The sequence below is a fragment of the Camelus dromedarius genome, chromosome 2, assembly GCF_036321535.1.
Source record: "Camelus dromedarius isolate mCamDro1 chromosome 2, mCamDro1.pat, whole genome shotgun sequence".
Classification (NCBI taxonomy): Eukaryota; Metazoa; Chordata; class Mammalia; order Artiodactyla; family Camelidae; genus Camelus; species Camelus dromedarius.
The window spans coordinates 11096786-11115442 of record NC_087437.1 but is presented as its reverse complement, the minus strand read 5'-3'; the positions used below and the strand labels follow the sequence as shown (position 1 = coordinate 11115442).

At 41.3% G+C, this 18657-nt stretch overlaps 2 protein-coding genes and 2 long non-coding RNA genes across 7 annotated transcripts in view; 2 read left to right on the top strand and 2 right to left on the bottom strand.

Moving 5' to 3' along the window:
* The first annotated feature begins 9 nt into the window (after positions 1-9).
* NKIRAS1 (NFKB inhibitor interacting Ras like 1) lies at positions 10-16132 on the top strand. Of its 4 annotated transcripts, none has more exons than XM_010987795.3 (5): positions 42-125; positions 6693-6741; positions 7590-7700; positions 10173-10414; positions 15574-16132. In XM_010987795.3, exons 3-5 carry the CDS (start codon positions 7607-7609, stop codon positions 15814-15816), a joined length of 579 nt encoding a protein of 192 aa, XP_010986097.1. In that variant the 5' UTR covers positions 42-125; positions 6693-6741; positions 7590-7606; the 3' UTR covers positions 15817-16132. The 4 variants fall into 4 exon arrangements, with proteins under 4 accessions (XP_010986095.1, XP_010986098.1, XP_010986097.1 ...); XM_010987792.3 differs by having other exon boundaries at positions 42-163; XM_010987793.3 differs by lacking the exon at positions 6693-6741 and having other exon boundaries at positions 10-163.
* LOC135322400 (uncharacterized) lies at positions 10239-17339 on the bottom strand. Its single transcript, XR_010382946.1, has 5 exons — positions 17092-17339; positions 16749-16854; positions 11442-12033; positions 10818-11101; positions 10239-10375 (listed from the first exon to the last, which is right to left on the bottom strand). It is a non-coding gene; the product is annotated as an uncharacterized LOC135322400 (long non-coding RNA).
* LOC135322401 (uncharacterized) lies at positions 11985-15398 on the top strand. Its single transcript, XR_010382947.1, has 2 exons — positions 11985-13240; positions 15241-15398. It is a non-coding gene; the product is annotated as an uncharacterized LOC135322401 (long non-coding RNA).
* Positions 17340-17494: 155 nt separating the features above from the next.
* LOC105095618 (ubiquitin-conjugating enzyme E2 E1) overlaps positions 17495-18657 on the bottom strand; it is a 68155-nt gene continuing 66992 nt past the window's right edge. The window contains exon 6 of the mRNA XM_031433223.2: positions 17495-18296. Within this exon, the coding sequence (XP_031289083.1) occupies positions 18199-18296 (98 nt within the window). The 3' untranslated portion in view covers positions 17495-18198. The remainder of the gene's footprint in view (positions 18297-18657) is intronic.

Sequence of the window (18657 nt, the reverse complement as noted above, 5' to 3'; positions counted from 1 at the left end):
CCTGGTGGGCGGAGTTCGGCCGGGATTGGGCGCAACCTCGCGGAGGGTCCCGCCCTCTGCTCCTCGCGGTTCGTACTGGAGTGGCAGGAGCCAGGCTAAGGGCGACAGTCAGCGGTGAGGTCTCGGTGAGTGCGCGTCCGGACGGTCCCGCTGCCGAGAGGAGGCAAGTTGGGGGCGGGGCTCCGGCGGCCGAATCCCGCGGTGGAGCCGCGCAGGCCGCGCGCCGTTCTCCTCGGGGTCTGCGCCGTGTGCAGGACTGTCAGGAAGCGTCCTGCGGGGCCGCTTCACGCGCTGCGGGCTGGTCACGTGGGGGGCAGCCGCGGGCCCCCTGCTTTACCCCGACGGACGAGGACCTCTGGGGCCCAAACGGGGCGCTCGTGTCACGGGGGCTTCGCTGTGGGCGCCGCGTCCCGCCTCCCGGGGCGATTCGGGCCTCAGCTCCCGCAGGCCCAGCTCCGAGGGATTTTGCCCCAAAAAGGGTTTGGCGGTGGGTAGGGGGGTGATGCGGGCGGCTCGGTGTTTTTGCGGGTCCCTGCGGTCCCTGCCTCTCCTGCATATAGATCTTGTCCTCGACGTGCTATGTCAGGACCACGGGTTTTTAGAAAAGCGAAATATTTTTGTGCCACGATCTGGTTGGCAGGTGCAAGTGTTAAGGGAAAAAATGCCGAGAAAATGCAAGCGTTTTGTGTTGCGTTATTTATTGACGAAAAAGTGATTGATTAGCTTTTTTGCGTCTACAGAATATTTTCATTTTTGGTAAATCATATGGCTTAATTCTCTTACAAATACCAAGCGTAAGTGTGGCGAAGGATTAAGAGAATCATTTGTCTTCTAAAACGGCGGGTTTGGTTATTTTTTACCCCCATTTCGTATTTTCCTTTTTTTTTTTTTTTAATTGCAGCTTTACCATTGTAAAAGCCCTTACATGATTCAACAAATGCCTACTATGTGCCAGCTAGGAATGTAGCAGTGGTTGTGGCAGAAATTCTAGCTTCTGGGGAAAAGGCAATAAACGTAAGATTATTATGTTCTGTGATAAGATGCTAAGGACAAATAAGGGGGGGAAGGGGTAGGGAGTGTTGAGGTTGGGGTGGAGATTTTGCATGGAATGTTCAGGATGAGTCTTCTTGAGAAGTAACATTTGAGAAAAGCCTTGAAGTGCCCAGGCTGGAGCACGTCCACGTTAATACAGGAACAGGGAAAGTAGCAGATGGCTTCAAAGAGGTGAAGGTTCTCAGGAGGACTCTGGGTTTTCAAACTTTCTGAGATTGGAAACCATTGGAAGATTTTGGGCAGGAGGGTGACTTCATGTGGCTTGCATTTTATTTTATTAACTTTTTAAAATGGGGGTACTGGGGATTGAACCAAGGACCATGCACCCTGCCCCTGAGGAAATTCCTTCCATGTGGCCTGCATTTTAAAAGGATGATTTGAATTGCAGCTTTGAGGCTAAAAGGAGAAAAGGAAAATGTGGAAGCAGAGACTAGGTAGGAGGTGGTATTCCTTTCCTATAGCTACTGTAACAAATTACAGCAAATTTACTGGCTTAAAACAGCACACGTTGCACACGTTTGTTGCCTTATAGTTCTGTAGGTTAGAAATCTCACTAGGCTAAAATCAAGTTAGTTGGTCTATGTTCCTTTTAGAGGCGTTGGGGAAGAATCCATTTCCTTGCCTTTTCCAGCTTCTAATTTTTGGGGGGATGTTGAAGGAGATAATTAGGTTTATTTACTTAATTACTTCTTTAATGGAGGTACTAGGGATTGAACCCAGGACCTCGAGCATGCTAAGCACACACTCTACCACTCTGCCTCCTCCCTCTTCCAGCTTCATTCCGTGGCTGCTGACCCCTTTATCTTGAAAGCCAGCAGTATAGCATCATCAAATCTCTCACTTTCTGACACTCTTGTCTCCCTCTTACACACTTGTGATCACATTGGGTCCAGATAGTCCAGGATAATCTCCCCATCTCAAGGTTCTTAATCGCAACTGCAAAGTCCTTTTTTACCATGTAAAGTAGAATACTCATAGATTTGGGGGATTATGTCATGGACATCTTTGAGAGATCAGTGAGAGAAGACGGGGCCTTGGACTACTTCATTTCAAAGGTAGAGGGTTTATTGCTGGACCAGATGTGGGGTGTGAGAAACATTGGTCAAGAGCAATTGATTGTAAAGTGGGAATAATCATTTGGAAAGAAGATTCTGGCAATGTGATTCATCACTGCTAATTTCTTAATTAGGTTTTGCTGTTTTGTTTCTTAATTCATAGCCTGCAGTTTCTCATTTAGCAATTTGGAAGATTTGGATTGGTATTTTTAATTGATTTTGAGATTCCTGAGGTTTTGGTTTTGCCTCCTTCTTTGTCCATAATGCCTGGCATTAGGGTAAGACTGTAGTAAATATTTACTGAATGAATAAAAGTGCGGTAGGCTGGAATCTGCTTATTGTATTTTATTATGTGCGGTATTGTTTGCAAAACTCTTTTAATGTATGTTTATATATATAAAATGTATTCATATATGGGTAAGAGAAAGCATTGCACACAGTACATGATGTTTACATAAACCAATGCACAGTGTAGTTTTCCTCGTGTGATGCTTACATAATAAGATCTATAATATCTCCTTTTGAAGTTAACAGTGTTTCAATGTTAATATTTTCCTGTTTGCATAAAAAAGTTACGTTCTATTTTAAAACTAGAATGATGTCTGTGAGGGAAGAACAGAAGTACTGGCAACGTAGGGTAGCTGTTTCTGATGGCTCTTCCAAGAGAATACTGACCCAGCTCAGTGTTCTCTACAGAGTGGATCAGACCATGTTTTTATTCTCTAGCAACGGTATTGATTAGCCTGGAAAGCAAAGCAGTACGTATTTAAGACTGCATTGGATTTTGCCTGTTAAGCACGTTCTCTTAGTCATTTACATCAGCCAACGATTAGTAGGTCACAGCTGAATTTTATTTTCCAGCAGTTTCTTAGGGTAGGGGCTGTACAAGGAGCTGTAACGACTGCTTTTTGTATTAACCTCGTGTTGACGCAGTTTCTGGGTCAGTCATTTCTGCTCTCATAGCGTGGCAGCGTTAGAAGGAAACTTAAAGGTCATCCATCTGTGCTGGAGCCTTTCAAACTCTTGAACCTCGATTTACCTAAGAGGCTTGGCCACCCACAAGGTCTATTCCTATGATCCCCTGCCCTTTCAGGGTACTGCAGGTGACCTCTTTCTGCATTCAGAAGGAAATGGTGTGTATTTATTGTGTTTGGAAATTATGAAATGTTATGATGCTTATAGAATGAAGCTTTTGGTAGTTTTTATTTGTAAATCTGAGTATATATAAGGGTGAGATGCATATGTGTACTTTATATGTAACGTGAGCCCCTACCATCATGATCATGTATAGAGAGTTAAGTATTTTGTATCTGTATGTAATGTTACTCATTTAAAATCTTTTAGATATTAACTTTTTAAGGAATTAATAGTTTTTAAAATTACTTTTATTGAGGTATGGTTGATTTACAAGATTATGTAAGTTTCAGGTGTATGACAGTGATTCAAATTTTTAGTTATATTCTATTTATAGTTATTGTAAAATATTGGTTATATTCCCTGTGCTGTACAGTGTATCCTTGTAGCTTGTTTATTTTATACATAGTAGTTTGTACCTCAAGAATTCCTACTTTTACCCAGACCCCTCCTGATCCAATAAAAACCCAAGAACCAAAAAAAAAAAAAAGAATTCATACTTTTTAATTGATGTGAAACAGGTTTTATGTAGCAGATCTTCAGTTTTATGTAGTATTGTTGTTTTCCATTTGAAGACACCTAGGAACCTAGAATGCTTCAGGTGTGCTTTGATTAATCACACTTACCCTTTCGTCTCTGTTTGCTTTTTGATGCTATAAAATATTTAACATGTTCTTCCCGGTCGTATTTCTTTCCTTCTCTCTCCTTCCTAAAAAAACCTTAAAATCTTTACCTAGGGTTAGAGTTACCTCTTTTCAGTTACTTTTACTGTTTGCCCTTGATGAGATCTTCTCTGAAATCCTGAAATAAATCCCCCAATTTATTTTACACACACACAAATACAAAATAATGCATATTTTAAATCAAACTCTCTCTGCTAATCCTAGTATCATGAGTGAAGAAAGTACAATTGTAGTATATCCCTTTTAAAGCAGGTATATTGAGACCACTTCCAAAGACCCTCAGGAATTTTTGATTTCTGGATTCTGTGGATTTCAGCATTTTTTCAGTTCGCCTCAGTCCCCAGCATTCTTATTTGCTTCCCTTTCACAGAGAGTCTATTGCTGTTAATCATGGGATGTTCTTTCCTTAAAACTGCTGCTTCACTCAACTACAGTATGTACCTGCCCTTGTAAAGCACTGGGGTTTTTTTTGAAGATTGATATAATTTGTGGTAAAGGGACTTTTTTTTTTTTTTTTTGATTTAATAGAAAGGGGTGAGGAAGTAAGGATTGGTATGTAGAAATTCTACTGGGGCTAAGACAATTTCAGAGGAAGGGCAATAATAATAGAAAAACCAGAATTTAGATTCCAGCAGCAACCTTTTTGAACAACAGAGTTGTTCTGTTGCTGCCATCATTTTTCTTATACTCCAGAAGATTTCTTTCTTACCTTCTTCTCGTGTGGTTAGGTGGCAACTGTTATTAAAAACTCTTAGAAAGAAAGATTCAATGGTATAACTTACAGGAGACCACAATATATAGAGAGTGGAATCCTATGATAAAGGAGATAACATTAATCAAATTCAGAAGTATGCATGGAAAACCTTGTCGGATGGGCCATAGTTGCCGACGTAGGTGATACCCTACCATAGATGATCAGCGTTACACAAAACTCTGCCCTTATAAAGACTGAGAATTTTTCTGTTGCACTTACACTGAAAAATAAAAAGGAAATTCCCTAAGAGAAGTGGTTTTCCTGGAAGCAAGTGATAAATATTATTGAGAAGATTTATCAGAAGGAGCCCAAGCGTGCCACCCAGGAAATAATAGTTATATCACGTAAGAGACTATTTATCTACTGGTTAAATGTAGTATACTGCTCTGGAAATGAGTGCTGTGTTATTACGGCACCACAGTAATGGTATCATTACAATTTTCCTGTCAGGAGATATGTGCTTTGTCTGATTTAGGTCATAAAAAATTACAGACTTTGACAATTAGTCTATGACAAAGGAGGCAAGAATATACAATGGAGGAAAAACAGTCTCTTCAATAAGCAGTGCTAGGAAAACTGGACAGCTACATGTAAAAGAATGAAATTGGAACATTTTCTAACACTGTATACAAAAATAAACTCAAAATGGATTAAAGACCTAAATGTAAGACCAGAAGCCATAAAGTTCCTAGAAGACATAGGCAGAACACTCTGGCATAAATCTTAGCAGCATTTAAAAAAATCTGCCTCATAAGGCAAAGGAAACAAAAAGTAAACAAATGGAAGCTAATTAAAAGCTTTTGCACAGCAGAGGAAAGCATCAATGAAATGAAAAGACAACCTACTGAATCAGAGAATGTATTTGCAAATGCTATGACTGATAAGGGGTTAATATTCAAAATGTAACTCATACAACTCAATATAAAGAAAATTAAAAAGTGGGCAGAAGACTTGAATAGACATTTTCAAAGAAGCCATACTGATGGCTAACAGGCACATGAAAAAGATGCTCAACATCATTAATCATCAGAGAAATGCCAATCAAAGCCACAGAGAGATACCATGTCACACCTGTCAGAATGGCTGTCATCAGAGACTACAAATAACAAATGTTGGTGATGATGCGGAGAAAGGAATACTTGTACACTGTCGGGGGGGATTGCAGCCACTGTGGAAAACAGTGTGGAGGTTCCTCAAAAAACTAAAAATAGAACTTCCATATGACCCAGCAATTCCACTCCTGGGTGTATATTTGAAGAAAACAAAAACACTAACTGGAAAAGATACATGCATCCCAGCCTTCATAGCGGTATTATTTACAATAGCTGAGCTTTGGAAGCAACCTAAGTGTCCATCAACAAATGAATGTATAAAGAAGGGGTGTGTGTGTGTGTGTGTGTATATACATATTTATACACACAGTGGAATATTACTCAGACATAAAGATGCAACAACATGGATGGACCTGGAGGGTAATAGGCTTACTGAAATAAGTCAGAGAAAGACATATACTATATGTTATCACTCATATGTGGAATCTAAAAAAAACCCCAAATGAATGAACATAACAAAAAAGAAACAGACTCACACATACTGAGAACAAACTAATTACCAGGGGGGAGAAAAAAGGGGGAGGGACAAGATAGGTGTAGGGGATTAAGATGTGCAAACTACTATGTATAAAGTAAATAAGCTACAAGGGTATATTGTACAGCACAAGGAATATAGCCAATATTTTACAATAACTATAAATGGAGTATAATTAAAAATTGTGAATCACTATGTTGTACACCTGAAACTCATTGTAAATCAACTCTACCTTAATAAAAAAGTTACAGACTTTGAGAAAACAAAGTAGAGAAGACTTAAAGGAAGTTCATTTGTTGCTTAATATTTTAGCTGTTGGTTAAAAAAAAAACAGTAATGTGCAACATACACGCATACAGAAAGATGCCCACCACCGCTTTTATTTGAATGCTTATTTGAACTTTCTTGTTGTTTTCTGACTTTAAGGAGCTGTGGCCTCCCTTTCAGTCAGTTATTGCAAGTTCCACACTGCCAGGTGAGAGAATTGGAAATAAGGAGGTGGTGGGAGATGGCAGAGGCAATGTGGAAATTTAAATTCTCTTACCAGATTATTCTGCTACATTTAATGAGCCTTTTTTTCCTCTCTGTCTTGGCTTCTGGTATCTTGCCTTCCAGAAAATAAAAGTTTTGAGGAAAACTGAAGAAAATGTTACCCAACCTTGCTCTTCCTTGGATGTGTTAGGAAGCTGGGAGAAATAAGTTTTCCTTTTCTTTTAGTTTAAAGTGCCTGATCAGTTTTTCTGGCTTGAAGAACTATGACTCAAAGAGAAGTCTGACTAAAAGAGACCAAAATTCAATTTCTCACTCTCCTGAGAAAAGACTGACAGAAGCATTGATAGTGTTAATGCTTCTTTAAAAAATTACGTCCATTTTCTATCCAGATTTTTATCTTCATGCCTCCTTATATTTTTACATCTTGCTTACTTTTCTAGGTAAATACAGATGAGCAGGCAGTCTTTCAAGGATTATTTTCATCTAGGATTCAGTTTGGATTTCTGTAGACTTAATTAGTATTGAAATATTCTTTGTGTAAAATATGTTTATTCTTTTTGAAAACAAACATATTCTTATCTATAACGTCGTCTTGTTTTCCTAGCTTACTTCTGCAGAGATAGATAGGAGACCAGTAACACTGATTGCTCTAAGGAAACCAGTGGGAGAGCAGGAATGGGGTTTGGAAGGCTATACCTTATTTTGTGTATCTTTTTTATATTTGAAATTTCCCCCTTTGTACGTGTTACTTATTAAATTTAAACATAGAAAGAAAAAGAGAAGGTTGATTTTTAACTACACAATTTTAAAGGTCTTCTATTCTCTTTACAGTGACATCCTAAGAGAAAATGGGAAAAGGCTGTAAGGTTGTGGTTTGTGGCTTGCTCTCTGTGGGAAAAACGGCAATTTTGGAGCAGCTTCTTTATGGGAATCACACTATTGGTAAGATTATTTTTCCTTAATTTCTCTGTAGGTTCTGGAAACTGCTAGGGGTCTTGTGTTGGTCATACTAACCTAAGATGGAAGGTGGCACACAAGTGATGTGTGCTCCAGAGGGACCAGAATGGTCATAGAAGTCAACAGAGATTGAGGGGGAAAATTTGGGGCAAGGAAAAAACACCTTTTTTTTTTCTAATTAAAAAAAAATTTTGGTGGGGGTAGTGGTTATTAGGTGTATTTACTTATTTATTTTTAGAAGAGGTACTGGGGATCGAACCCAGGACCTCCTGCATCCTTAGTCTTCCGCTGGTGTGGTGGAGCAGTAGGGGCCGGCAGTATGGAGTAGGAGAGGAGGTCGGGCGAGCTGGTGAGGAGTCGGAACTTCGCCTGATTTATAGCGGAACAGAATTTCTTAAGTGGGGGAGGAAGGGAACCAGACTGGCTTTTAGTGGATAAAACATCCACCACAACAAAAGTCTTTATGGTTTTTGCCTTTAAATTTTTTTTATAATCAAAGCTCAGTAAGTTTGTGTCTTCATAGAAGAACCTTTAATTTCCTTAAGATATTACTTTATCACGGGATGATATACTCAAACCTGTAAATAATTTTCCCCTACTAAACATCAAACATTTCTTTAAACAAAAAAGTTTTATTTATTTATTTTGGGTGTAGGTAGTTAGGTTTACTTATTTATTTTTAGAGGAGGTACTGGGGATTGAACCCAGGACCTTGTGTGTGCTAAGCATGTGCTCTACCGCTTGAGCTATACCCTTCCTCCAAACATTTCTTAATGTAAAGAATTATGCTGATGAAAGTAAATTTTTGGTTTCTCATGAGCCAGCCTGTTTATCCTTACATGATTATTCCTTTTAATCTAATGCTTTTGGGAGATTTTATTTATATTTCATGTATGGCACATGTCACAAATCATGCTACAATATTTAGGTTTAGGAAAACTACAGCCAGTTTTTCACAACCTGTAATATAGAGTGTTTTAGTGGTACAGAATATTGTCCAGATGGTTTTACCTCTGGATAGCTCGTAGTTAAAAGTGGGGCCATACCATACCTATCTTCTCTCTCCCTAATCAGTACAGTTCAGGTTGTTAATCTTCTCACCTTAATCCCCTTGGCAACAAATGGTTATTGAATACTTGCTGTGCACACAGAAAGGTTTGTTTGTCTCTCAGGGAAGTTACAGACTAGTTGAAGAGACAAAACCTGCACAAATAGGGCAAAGTAAAATGCATTTTAAAAGGCTCATCAGTCAGGCAAGCAGGGGATGGAATTGGGACATCAGTTATGAGCTCACTCATTTATTCATTCATTCAGACATTTACTAAGGACTTTCCACGTATGTAGGTCAATTTGTTAGTCCTCAGAGCTATGAAGATAGATTAGCCACAGTCCTGACTCTGCAGTGTGTTTGCACTCTAGCTTCGGAGGGGACAGATAGGAGAAGATTTAAGTATAAAATGGCAGTCCCCGTACAAGGCACAGTAAGAGCAGAACGGAGGAGAATGGATAGTCAGGAGAAGATCCACGGGGTTGATATTTCAGCAGAGTCTGGAAAGGATAGGGGGCTTTTACCAGGTGTTTCCTGAGCTACTGCAGGAGTTCTGGTGAAGGTATCCTTACTGGCTTGTGTGGTTCAGGTGACGTAGTTCAGGTGGAGGTACTGTTAAGGGCTTGTGCCAGTGGGAATGGAAGGAGGCAGTGGATGGAGCAGACGTCCCAGCAGCAGAGTCGCTGATACACGATAACTCTCACCCATACTTTCCTTGTTCAGAGAGAACGCTGAAGACTGACCAGGTGGAGGTGATCAAGGGACAGAAGCAAGGGGGAGGAACAGGTGACAAGTGTGGGGAGGAACTTGTTAGTTTGAAGTACTCAAAGGACATTCGTACAAAGGTGCACAGTAGGTACTTGGGAATTAAGGTCTAGTGCCTAGACCCAGCCTGGACATGTGAATTTTTGAGTTCTTTAAACAGACCCTAGAAATAGTGGAAGTTTTACAGAGAAAAATCAAATTTACCCAGGTCCTGTCCTTGGCTCTGACGAAGAAGAAAAGCAGCCTTTGATTCTCTTATTTAGATATTAAGTTCTTTGACTCTTGAAAGTCCCTTTTAAAAAATAGGTAATAGTAAATCTCATTGCCAAATTTTTATGACTTTTATTTCTACACAGAAGAAATATTTTTTAAAAAGCACTTTGTTCATTTACTGTAACAACTACCTTTCATTTTAAAGAAATTAGTAAGTGGAAATATGATTCTTGTATGTAGTAAATATGGAACCTAGAAAACCAACTTCTAAAGGCCAAGAAAATACGCAACAGTTGGTACTGAGTTATCCAAAAAGAGTAATTGCTTTGTTAAAAACTGAAGTATAATTGATATAACATTGTATTAGTTTCAGGTGAATAACGTAGTGATTGTTATTTGTATATATAAAAGTAGTTTCTTTTTAATCCCAGGAATGGAAGACTGTGAAACAATGGAGGATGTGTATATGGCTTCAGTGGAAACGGATCGGGGGGTAAAGGAACAGTTACATCTCTATGACACCAGAGGCCTACAGGAAGGCGTGGAGCTGCCGAAGCATTATTTTTCATTTGCTGATGGCTTTGTTCTTGTGTACAGTGTGAATAACCTTGAATCCTTTCAAAGAGTGGAGCTTCTGAAGAAAGAAATTGATAAGTTCAAAGACAAAAAAGAGGTAAGTGGGTATGTTAACAATGTCAACTATGAATTACAGCACTGTTTAAATTGTAGCATGAACTTTTGGGTAATTGAAATATTACAGAAGCATTAAGTTGTATTCACAGTATCTGTAATCGTCATATTTTTCTTAGCCCTGGAAATACAGGGCTGACTGAGTTCAACCAGGACCAGCATTTGACTTCTACCTTTACTTGTCACCATGTACAAGTTGGATTTTAATGACTCCATATCTTAAATACTACATAGTTCATTTCGTATTATTTGGGATCACCATTTCCTAGAGCTTTTTATTGTATCCCTGGATAAATAGGATTATCTTCAGCCTTTAAAAAAGGTGGGAGGAAAGAAATGGGAAAAAAAAAAAACTAATAAATCATTACTGGATTCTATCCATTTACCATTTGAAAATAAGGTTCTTTGTATGGTCTGTAAGGCCTTAGATGATCTGGCCTGGATCTGTTCTTTTCATCTTTGGCATTCTGTTCCTGTCACTGTGCTCCAGCGACGCTGGTCTCCTTTCTGTTTTTCCAGCATAAGCATTTTGTTCCCCTTCTCCGTTGCTGGCTCCCCTGCCTGGACCTCTTACCGCAGATCTCTCTCCAGGTCTTCTCATGGCTGAGTCCTCATTGTCCAGGGCACTACATGATGAGCTGGTTAGCAGCACCGGCCAGATGTTCTTAACCTAATTTGTATATATATTTTTTTATGTTAAATTTTTAATTTTGAGATAATTGTAGATTCACTTGCAATTTTAAGAAATAGTAGAGATCCCTTACCCAGCTTTCCCCAGTGCTAACACAGTGCAGAACCGTAGTAGAGTAACACAAGCGAGATACTGACACGCGTGCAGTCGGGAACGTGGCCGTCGCTACAGGGACCCCTCATGTTACCTCTTATGGCCGCGCGTTTCCCTCCCATCCCGCCTCCCTCCTTAGCCGTTGGCAAACACTGATCTGTCCTCCATTTCTGTGACCTTGTCACTTCAAGAGTGTTAACATAAATGGAACCACACAGTCTGTAACCTTTTGGTGTCAGCTTTTTTCCTTCGGAGAGTCATCCAGGTGGTTGTGTGTATCCGTCATTCGCTCTTGTATGGCTGGCCGGTATTCCATGGTATGTATGTATGTACCAAAGTTTATTTAACCATTCACCTGTTGAAGGACATCAGGGTTGTTGATATTTCACTTATTTTTATTATTTTGAATACTCACTTACTTTGTGAATAGATAACATTCATAAGGTTCAATCTTCAAAAGATATGAAAGGCAAGTAATGAATGCTCCCCTCCCCGCGTTTCCCATCTTCCCCACTGAGACAGAGAAGTGCTGTTCTTACCTTCTGGAGTAGCCTCTAGATCCCCTTCCTGCCCCCACAAAGTTGAAAGAATAGTTCAGTGAAACCCTCATATACGTGACACTTGAATCTTGGTTCTGCTTCTCACCCTTTCTGCCTCAGTTTCCTTATCTGTAGAACGAGGATGATAGCAGTACCTTCCTCCCATGGTTGTTACGGGGATTTAAGCAGCACGTTCATTCAGCATTGCCTGTTCTCGGTGAGGTGGTGAGGTGCAGGGAAGGCGGTGGGTAAGAGTCCCCACTCCCGTAAAGCTTCGGCCTGGGGGCGGGAGAGGGGAGGCAGTGAAGGGGGATGCTGTGTAGGAAAGGAAGCTGAGTGGGGTGGGGAGTGAGGGTACTGTTTTCTGTCCGGTGATCTGGGAAGGCCTCCCTGATAAGGTGACTAACAGATCTGAAGGACATGAGGGAGAGAGCCATGCTGGTGTCTGGAGGGTGGAGGCACCAGCGGGCGCAGGGGGCGGCAGGAGCTTGTCATGTTGAGGGACGGCACCGAGGCCAGAATGGGCGGCCGGGGGGAGTGTGGTAGGAGGTGAGGGCGACACTTTGGACTGGAAGCAAAGGAATGACAGAATGACATGATGTAGCTTGGGTTGCACTTGTTTATTTTCATATTTGCTTTCTAAAAAAACAAATGGGTAATGTTTGCACATGATTCAAAAATTAAAATGTATAAAAAGACTCTGGTGAACTCCAGTTCTCACCCCTTAAGTTCCTGTACCTCAAGCATGCCTTTTTTATATTTTACCACTTCACTAGTTTAGGGGTGTCCTTCCAAAGTTTCTTTATATAAATAGAAGCAAATAGAAATATATGTATCTTACTTTTCCCTCTTTGTTGTACCAAAGGTATAACATATTGTTCAGCACCCTGTATTTCTCATATAATATATCTTGGAGTCCTTTCCATAACAATACTCAGATGCCTTTTTTTACACTGATGCACAGTATTCATCATGTGGATAAAGATGTATGGTAACTTATTTAGCCAGTCCCAAATTGATGGACACTTAGGTTACCTCCAGCCATTATTATGAACTGTGCTGCAGTGAACAATCTTATGATTTATTATTCTGTACAATTTAGGGTAGTTGTAATTACATCAGTCAGCAGAGATGGGGTTCTTGAGTCAAGGATAAACATCTTACCAAGTTACCGCCCATAGGAATGGTATGAAAATGCCTGTGTCTTCAGTCTTAACAACGTGTGGTTAAATTTTTGGATTTTGTGACTCTTCTGGGTGAAACGGTATTTTAATAGTTTCACTTTCCTTGATATGAATGAAGTTGAGCATCTTCTGATTTGTTTTAAAACGGTCACTTGGGATGCTGTGCTGACAGGAGACGGTGAGGAGGGGATGTGAGAAGCTCAGAGTTTAGCTGAAATGCTGTTGCCCCGGAGCACTGCAGCATTTACCAGTTGGAGAACTGAGGAGAAGCCAGCAAAGGAGTCTAAGAAGTGGCCAGTGAGGTAAGAGGGAAACCAAGAGGTAACGATGCCCCAGAAGGCAAGTCTAGTCAGCACTTTAAAAGTAGGGAGTGCCCAAGCTACGTCAAGGCTGAAGATAGATCAGAAAAGCTGAGGATGAAGACGTGACCAGCCTTAGGTAACTTGGAGATCTTAACAAGAACAGTTCTAGTAAACAGAGACCAGTTCTGTGGCCTGGATGTGAGAGAACTGAGCACTGAAAACTTAGCTCTTTCAAAGTGTTTTGAGTCACAGAGTGAATATATCGTCCCATAAAGGGGAATAGAGAGGAGCCGGAGAAGGATATGTGAAAAGGTTTTGTGTTTTAGATGAGAGAGATCATTGTGTTTGTGTGAGAACGGGAATGACTCAGTGGAGAAGAAAATTAACATGCAGGAGAGAAGGGATGACTGATGGAGTGATATCCATGTCCAGGTTAAAGAGGATGGTTCCAGAGGAGGCACACATAGGCTTAGAAGACCATAGGGTTGTTCGATGTGGGTAGATGCATGGGGAACTTCCCCTTCTGATTGCTTCTGTATTCTTGCTGAAACAGTAAAGACATTGGCTGAGGGTAAGGAGGGGGAAGGAAGATGAGATGCCGGATGCTGGGGGAGGGCCCAGGTGGGATATGCTGTCTGGTTACAGAGGAAACGGAGGAAATGTGATGTGTTTGCTGGAGAACACCATCTCACTTCAGGCTGGCGGTACGAACTGGGACCAGCCAGCAGGGTTGCGTTTTTCTTGAGCCACGGTCAGTAAATGGTGTGGGCAAAAAGCAAGGGTAAGAGTTAAACTTAACAAAGGGGTTTACCAGGTGAACACAATGCAGTAATGAGGCAACGGAATGAATTAAAAGGATCTAAGCTGGGTGAGGGACTGAGGACACGAGAGAGGTTGAAGGACAGTGATAAGGGGAGTGGAGCCAGGGGATCGTGGGCCTTGGGGTGTTTAGAACTGGAAGGGAGAGGTCAGAGCCGGTTCCTGGAATTGAGATCAGAGGGGAGCAGGAACAATGGCAAGAGCTAGATGTGTTCATGGGAGTGAATGGCTGAGGTCAGGAGGATAATTAAGGTCTTTAGAGAAGAACTGAAAGCAAAGGTTACTGGAAGGGTCATCCATGTGGCCAGTGAAGTCACTAGGAATTACAGGAAAGGTAGCGTGTGGGCTGAGGAGCAGGTAGCAGGTGCCGTAGACCAGTAGCAGCCACCTTCAGTTTGAGGGTTTTCAGGGAGGGACGTGGTCGGAGGCAGCGCTGAGATGAGGACGACACCAGAGCTCCCCCAGCGCGCCGTGGGAGTACCGCAGTGCTGAGCCTCCTTCCAGGAGGCAAGAAGGGGGCGCAGAGCTGGGGGACGTAGGGAAGGGATTTTATTGAAGTCTAGGGGCAAAGTGGGACAGCTTCTGCAACTGGGGAAGTGAGGGAGAGGAAGGCTAGACTAGGAGATACACACAGGGATGAAAATCTGGGCGGGGAATGACAGGAGGGCTTCTGCTCAGAAATGGAGGATTATGAGATGTGCCGGGAAAGCGGAGCTCTGGGGCCTGCTCTCCCATCCTGCCAGGAAGGCAGGGCCTTAATTGGAGCACCGAGAGCTCAAGTTAAAGGCGGGAACACAGCAATGGCCCAGAGGCCCCTCTGACAACCCTTGCTGCCCTTCCTCCACTTTCCCATCATCTTAAGAGTCACTGTCTGAACATCTGGATGTCCCCTCCTCCCCTCCCCAGAGCTGTGACTGACGTGTTCTGGTCGGTGTGCAGTAAGCATTCCACTTTGAGTGAAGAATTGATTGCCTGGCATTTACTGTATAATGTTCCCGTTGGGTCATACATTCAACAAATACTTAGTGCTTGCATCAGGCACTTTTCTGTGATTGGGAATAATGTGAACAGAACAAAAATTCCTGTTCTTGTGGACTCAGGTCCCAGGGGTGCAGAACTCTCACAGCTCCGGGAGTCCCACTATGTTCTCAAGTACACACTGCAGATTTCCCAAACAACAGGTACAGCTGAACCGCGGTGCAGACACATTGCAGTCAGGCCCTCATTGGTACCCTGGACGCTGATTTCCCCGCGTGTCTTCCACCCACACCTGCGACGAGTAACTTCACCTGTTGTTAATTTAAGATGTTTCATAGCAACCTGTGGAGCGCCTGCATTTTTAACAAAAAGGCACTGAGGAAGCAGTGAAGGGAATGTCCGACTACCATTCAGGTCACATCTGAGGGTCAGTTCCGATGAAGCAGTTTGTTAAACGAGACAGTTTTCTTTATTTCTCCATTTTGCCTAGGAACTGATGCTGGCAAAGTGTGATCTTTTATCCATTTTTCTTTCAGGTGGCAATTGTTGTATTAGGAAACAAAATTGACCTTTCTGAGCAGAGACAAGTGGATGCTGAAGTGGCCCAGCAATGGGCAAAGAGTGAGAAGGTGCGACTGTGGGAGGTGACGGTTACAGATCGGAGGACTCTGATTGAGCCGTTCACTCTGTTAGCCAGCAAACTCTCCCAGCCCCAGAGCAAGTCCAGCTTCCCTTTGCCTGGGCGGAAAAACAAAGGCAACTCTAGCTCTGAGAACTAAAAATTCATGACGCCACAACTGTTGGTTGTATACTGACTGCCTCTGGGTGTCCGTGAACGTACTTAACATAGGTCATTTGTACCTACCTGTGGTCCTTAGGAAAAACCCCAAGGCAGTAACTAATGTGCTTTCAGTTACAGTGAAGTTAGTGGGGCGAAGTTATTACTGCCCGATGTGAAGTGATATATTTGCGTTCTCATTGTTTAAAACTGGTCCCTGAAATTAGCGCCTTATTTATAATTATGTTGCACTTGTTATTTATATTTATGTTGCACTTGTCAAAAGAATAAAATAAAGTTTGAGTAGTATGCAAATATTCCTGTGGGTAGCTTCCCCTCCCCTTTAACCTGTTTCAGAAGCTGTCATTCTGGGGTTAACTTTATGCAGACTTCTTAGCTCAAATGTAAGTTTCTTTCTTTCTTTTTTTTAAAGTTCACCAATCTTCTAATGTCTAGGATTATAAAATGACATTTCTGTGTGTGTGTCCAAATCGGCACAGACAGCAAGCAACGTGGGTACTAATTTGAGCTAAATTTTGTCTGGTAGAGATCATGCTAAATAGAACAAAACCTATGATTTAGCTTTGTTCAAATTATGTTTACCATGAGTTGAGTAGGTGGTATAACTACATTCAAACTGTTACTTCCTTCTTTAGAAAACTGCTAAGCACTTAAGGACAGTAAAGCTTCCACTTTCCACAAGTAACACAGTACCTTCTGGAATAGTTTTCAGATTAGATATCTGAGTTTGTGCCATGGTTCTCTGAACATGTTGGCAAGACCTGAGTAATGGAGCTAATTGTATTAAGCAAGTTGACAATATTGTAACTAATTGTAAAAGGAAGCAAGCTACTTAGTGGTTTTAACCACGAAAGTAGTTAACTATTTTAAGTGTAAAATATGACATAAGCAAATAGCATCTTGAATACTTACTAAGGCGAGGCTCAGTGACTTTAGACGCAGTTGGCTCAGTTCAGCAAGTCCCAGCCAGGAACTACTGCATACAGAAGGTCCAGAACTTACGTGGTGGCAGCACGAGCTGATGTATAATTATATAAAATTTCTCATCACAAATACTGCCAGTCAGATATGGTTACATCTCTCCCAGGTAATGCTGCTGAGTTTTTTTTTTCAAACACAGATGGGTACTTTTACAGTTATTTAAAAATAGGTAATATACTAGGCCCTGCAGTTTGCTCCTCGACTGAACATGGGTTAGATCTGTTAGTACAGAGCGACTGTATTCTTGGGACAGGCTTAGTGAAGGTGTACGTACCTTCACCCTGGGCCCCTGGGCGCGTTTCTCTGGAGAGGATGCGTACACCTAGGTACTGCCAAATTGGTCTCTAATTTGGCGTATTATTTATGAGCACCGATTTCTCCATGTACTTACCACCACAGCACCTGCAAGTTGGAAAATACTTTTAAGATGATGCAGTAGGCTTCTGTCTTTGAAAGACAGTGGGTTAATTATCTAACCTTTTCTAAGGCACCTCACACACAATCATGCGAGGATGTTGTATACAGTAACGTACCAAGCCTAACATGGGTGCTGGGTAAACAATACCAATGTCTTCAGTCTGCATTACTTCTAGGTAGTTTTAGTAGCAAAGATCTATCAGGAAAAAAGGAACTACAAAAAACAAAAAAGCAAAAGAAAGGAAATGAATACAGCGCTGTTAGGTGGTGGTTTTAATATTGTTTATTAGCACAGTAACAAATGCAGACTTAAGTAGTCCACAACATATAACCAATCCACTGAGCAACGCCTACTCCACGCCTTACAGATAACAGCTTAAGGTATTTTACTACAGGTTTTCACAGGTCCTGATTCATATACCTCTATCTTTTCACAATAAAGTAGACTGGCATATAAAATAAAATACATAACTACTCATTTCCTATATGGTGTCTTAGAGCCACGGGTCCATTTTTATATATATGAGATGACAATCTCTAAAAGCTGTTAAATATCAATATTCCCTTCCAAGAAGGGAAAACAAATTCCAATTTTTTCAAACAAAAAAGTATGTAGTCTTGGAAGGACTTTACATAAATGGCCATGTGTGTAACCTGTACAAAATTAAGCTGTTTTCAATTTACAGACTACAAGCGACTGAACCCAAATGTCTATTCTTCTTTGTACTCCATTTCAGCTAATACTGCAGAACTAATGACAGTTTTACAAGTTGCTATTAACCAATTCTGTCTACTGTAGCAAGATACCTTAAGTTACAACAAAATCTTAGGAAATAAGACTGAATAATATCTGTTATAGAAATACCCTACTCTTTACCAACTCCCACCCTCCCCCACCCCTTCAAAATCATAAGCAGCTCTCTCTGTGACAGACAAATAACGTAAAGAATTGTGAAAACCCAATTTATGTAGCGTATCTCTTGGTCCACTGTCTGGCCATTCTGTCATGTTCTGCTCTGTTGGTCATATACTGAGTGGCAATACTTCCCACCAAGGGGTCGGCTGGAAGAAAAGAATGTAGATTACTTTGAAGAAAGGAAAAGAACATTTTAAGTTTTAGCAAATAAGTTAGTGACAGCTTGGGAAGAAATGTACGAAGTAGTTGTGATCAAACCACTCCACCATTCTGGAGACTTTTTCCTTCTAGCCTTCAAAAAACCCAGCATGCACACAGTGGGGAAATTCTCATCCAAACAGAAGGCACAAGCTTTAGTGCTGGTCTGGCTTGATCCTCATTTCTCTCGCAGCAAACACCACCCCTTGGAGGGTTTCTGGCTCTTCTGTGTTAGGGTGTGCAGTGTTCGGCCCTAGACTACAGTGAACATCCCAGCTATGTTCTGACCTTTTGTTCAATGGCACCAAT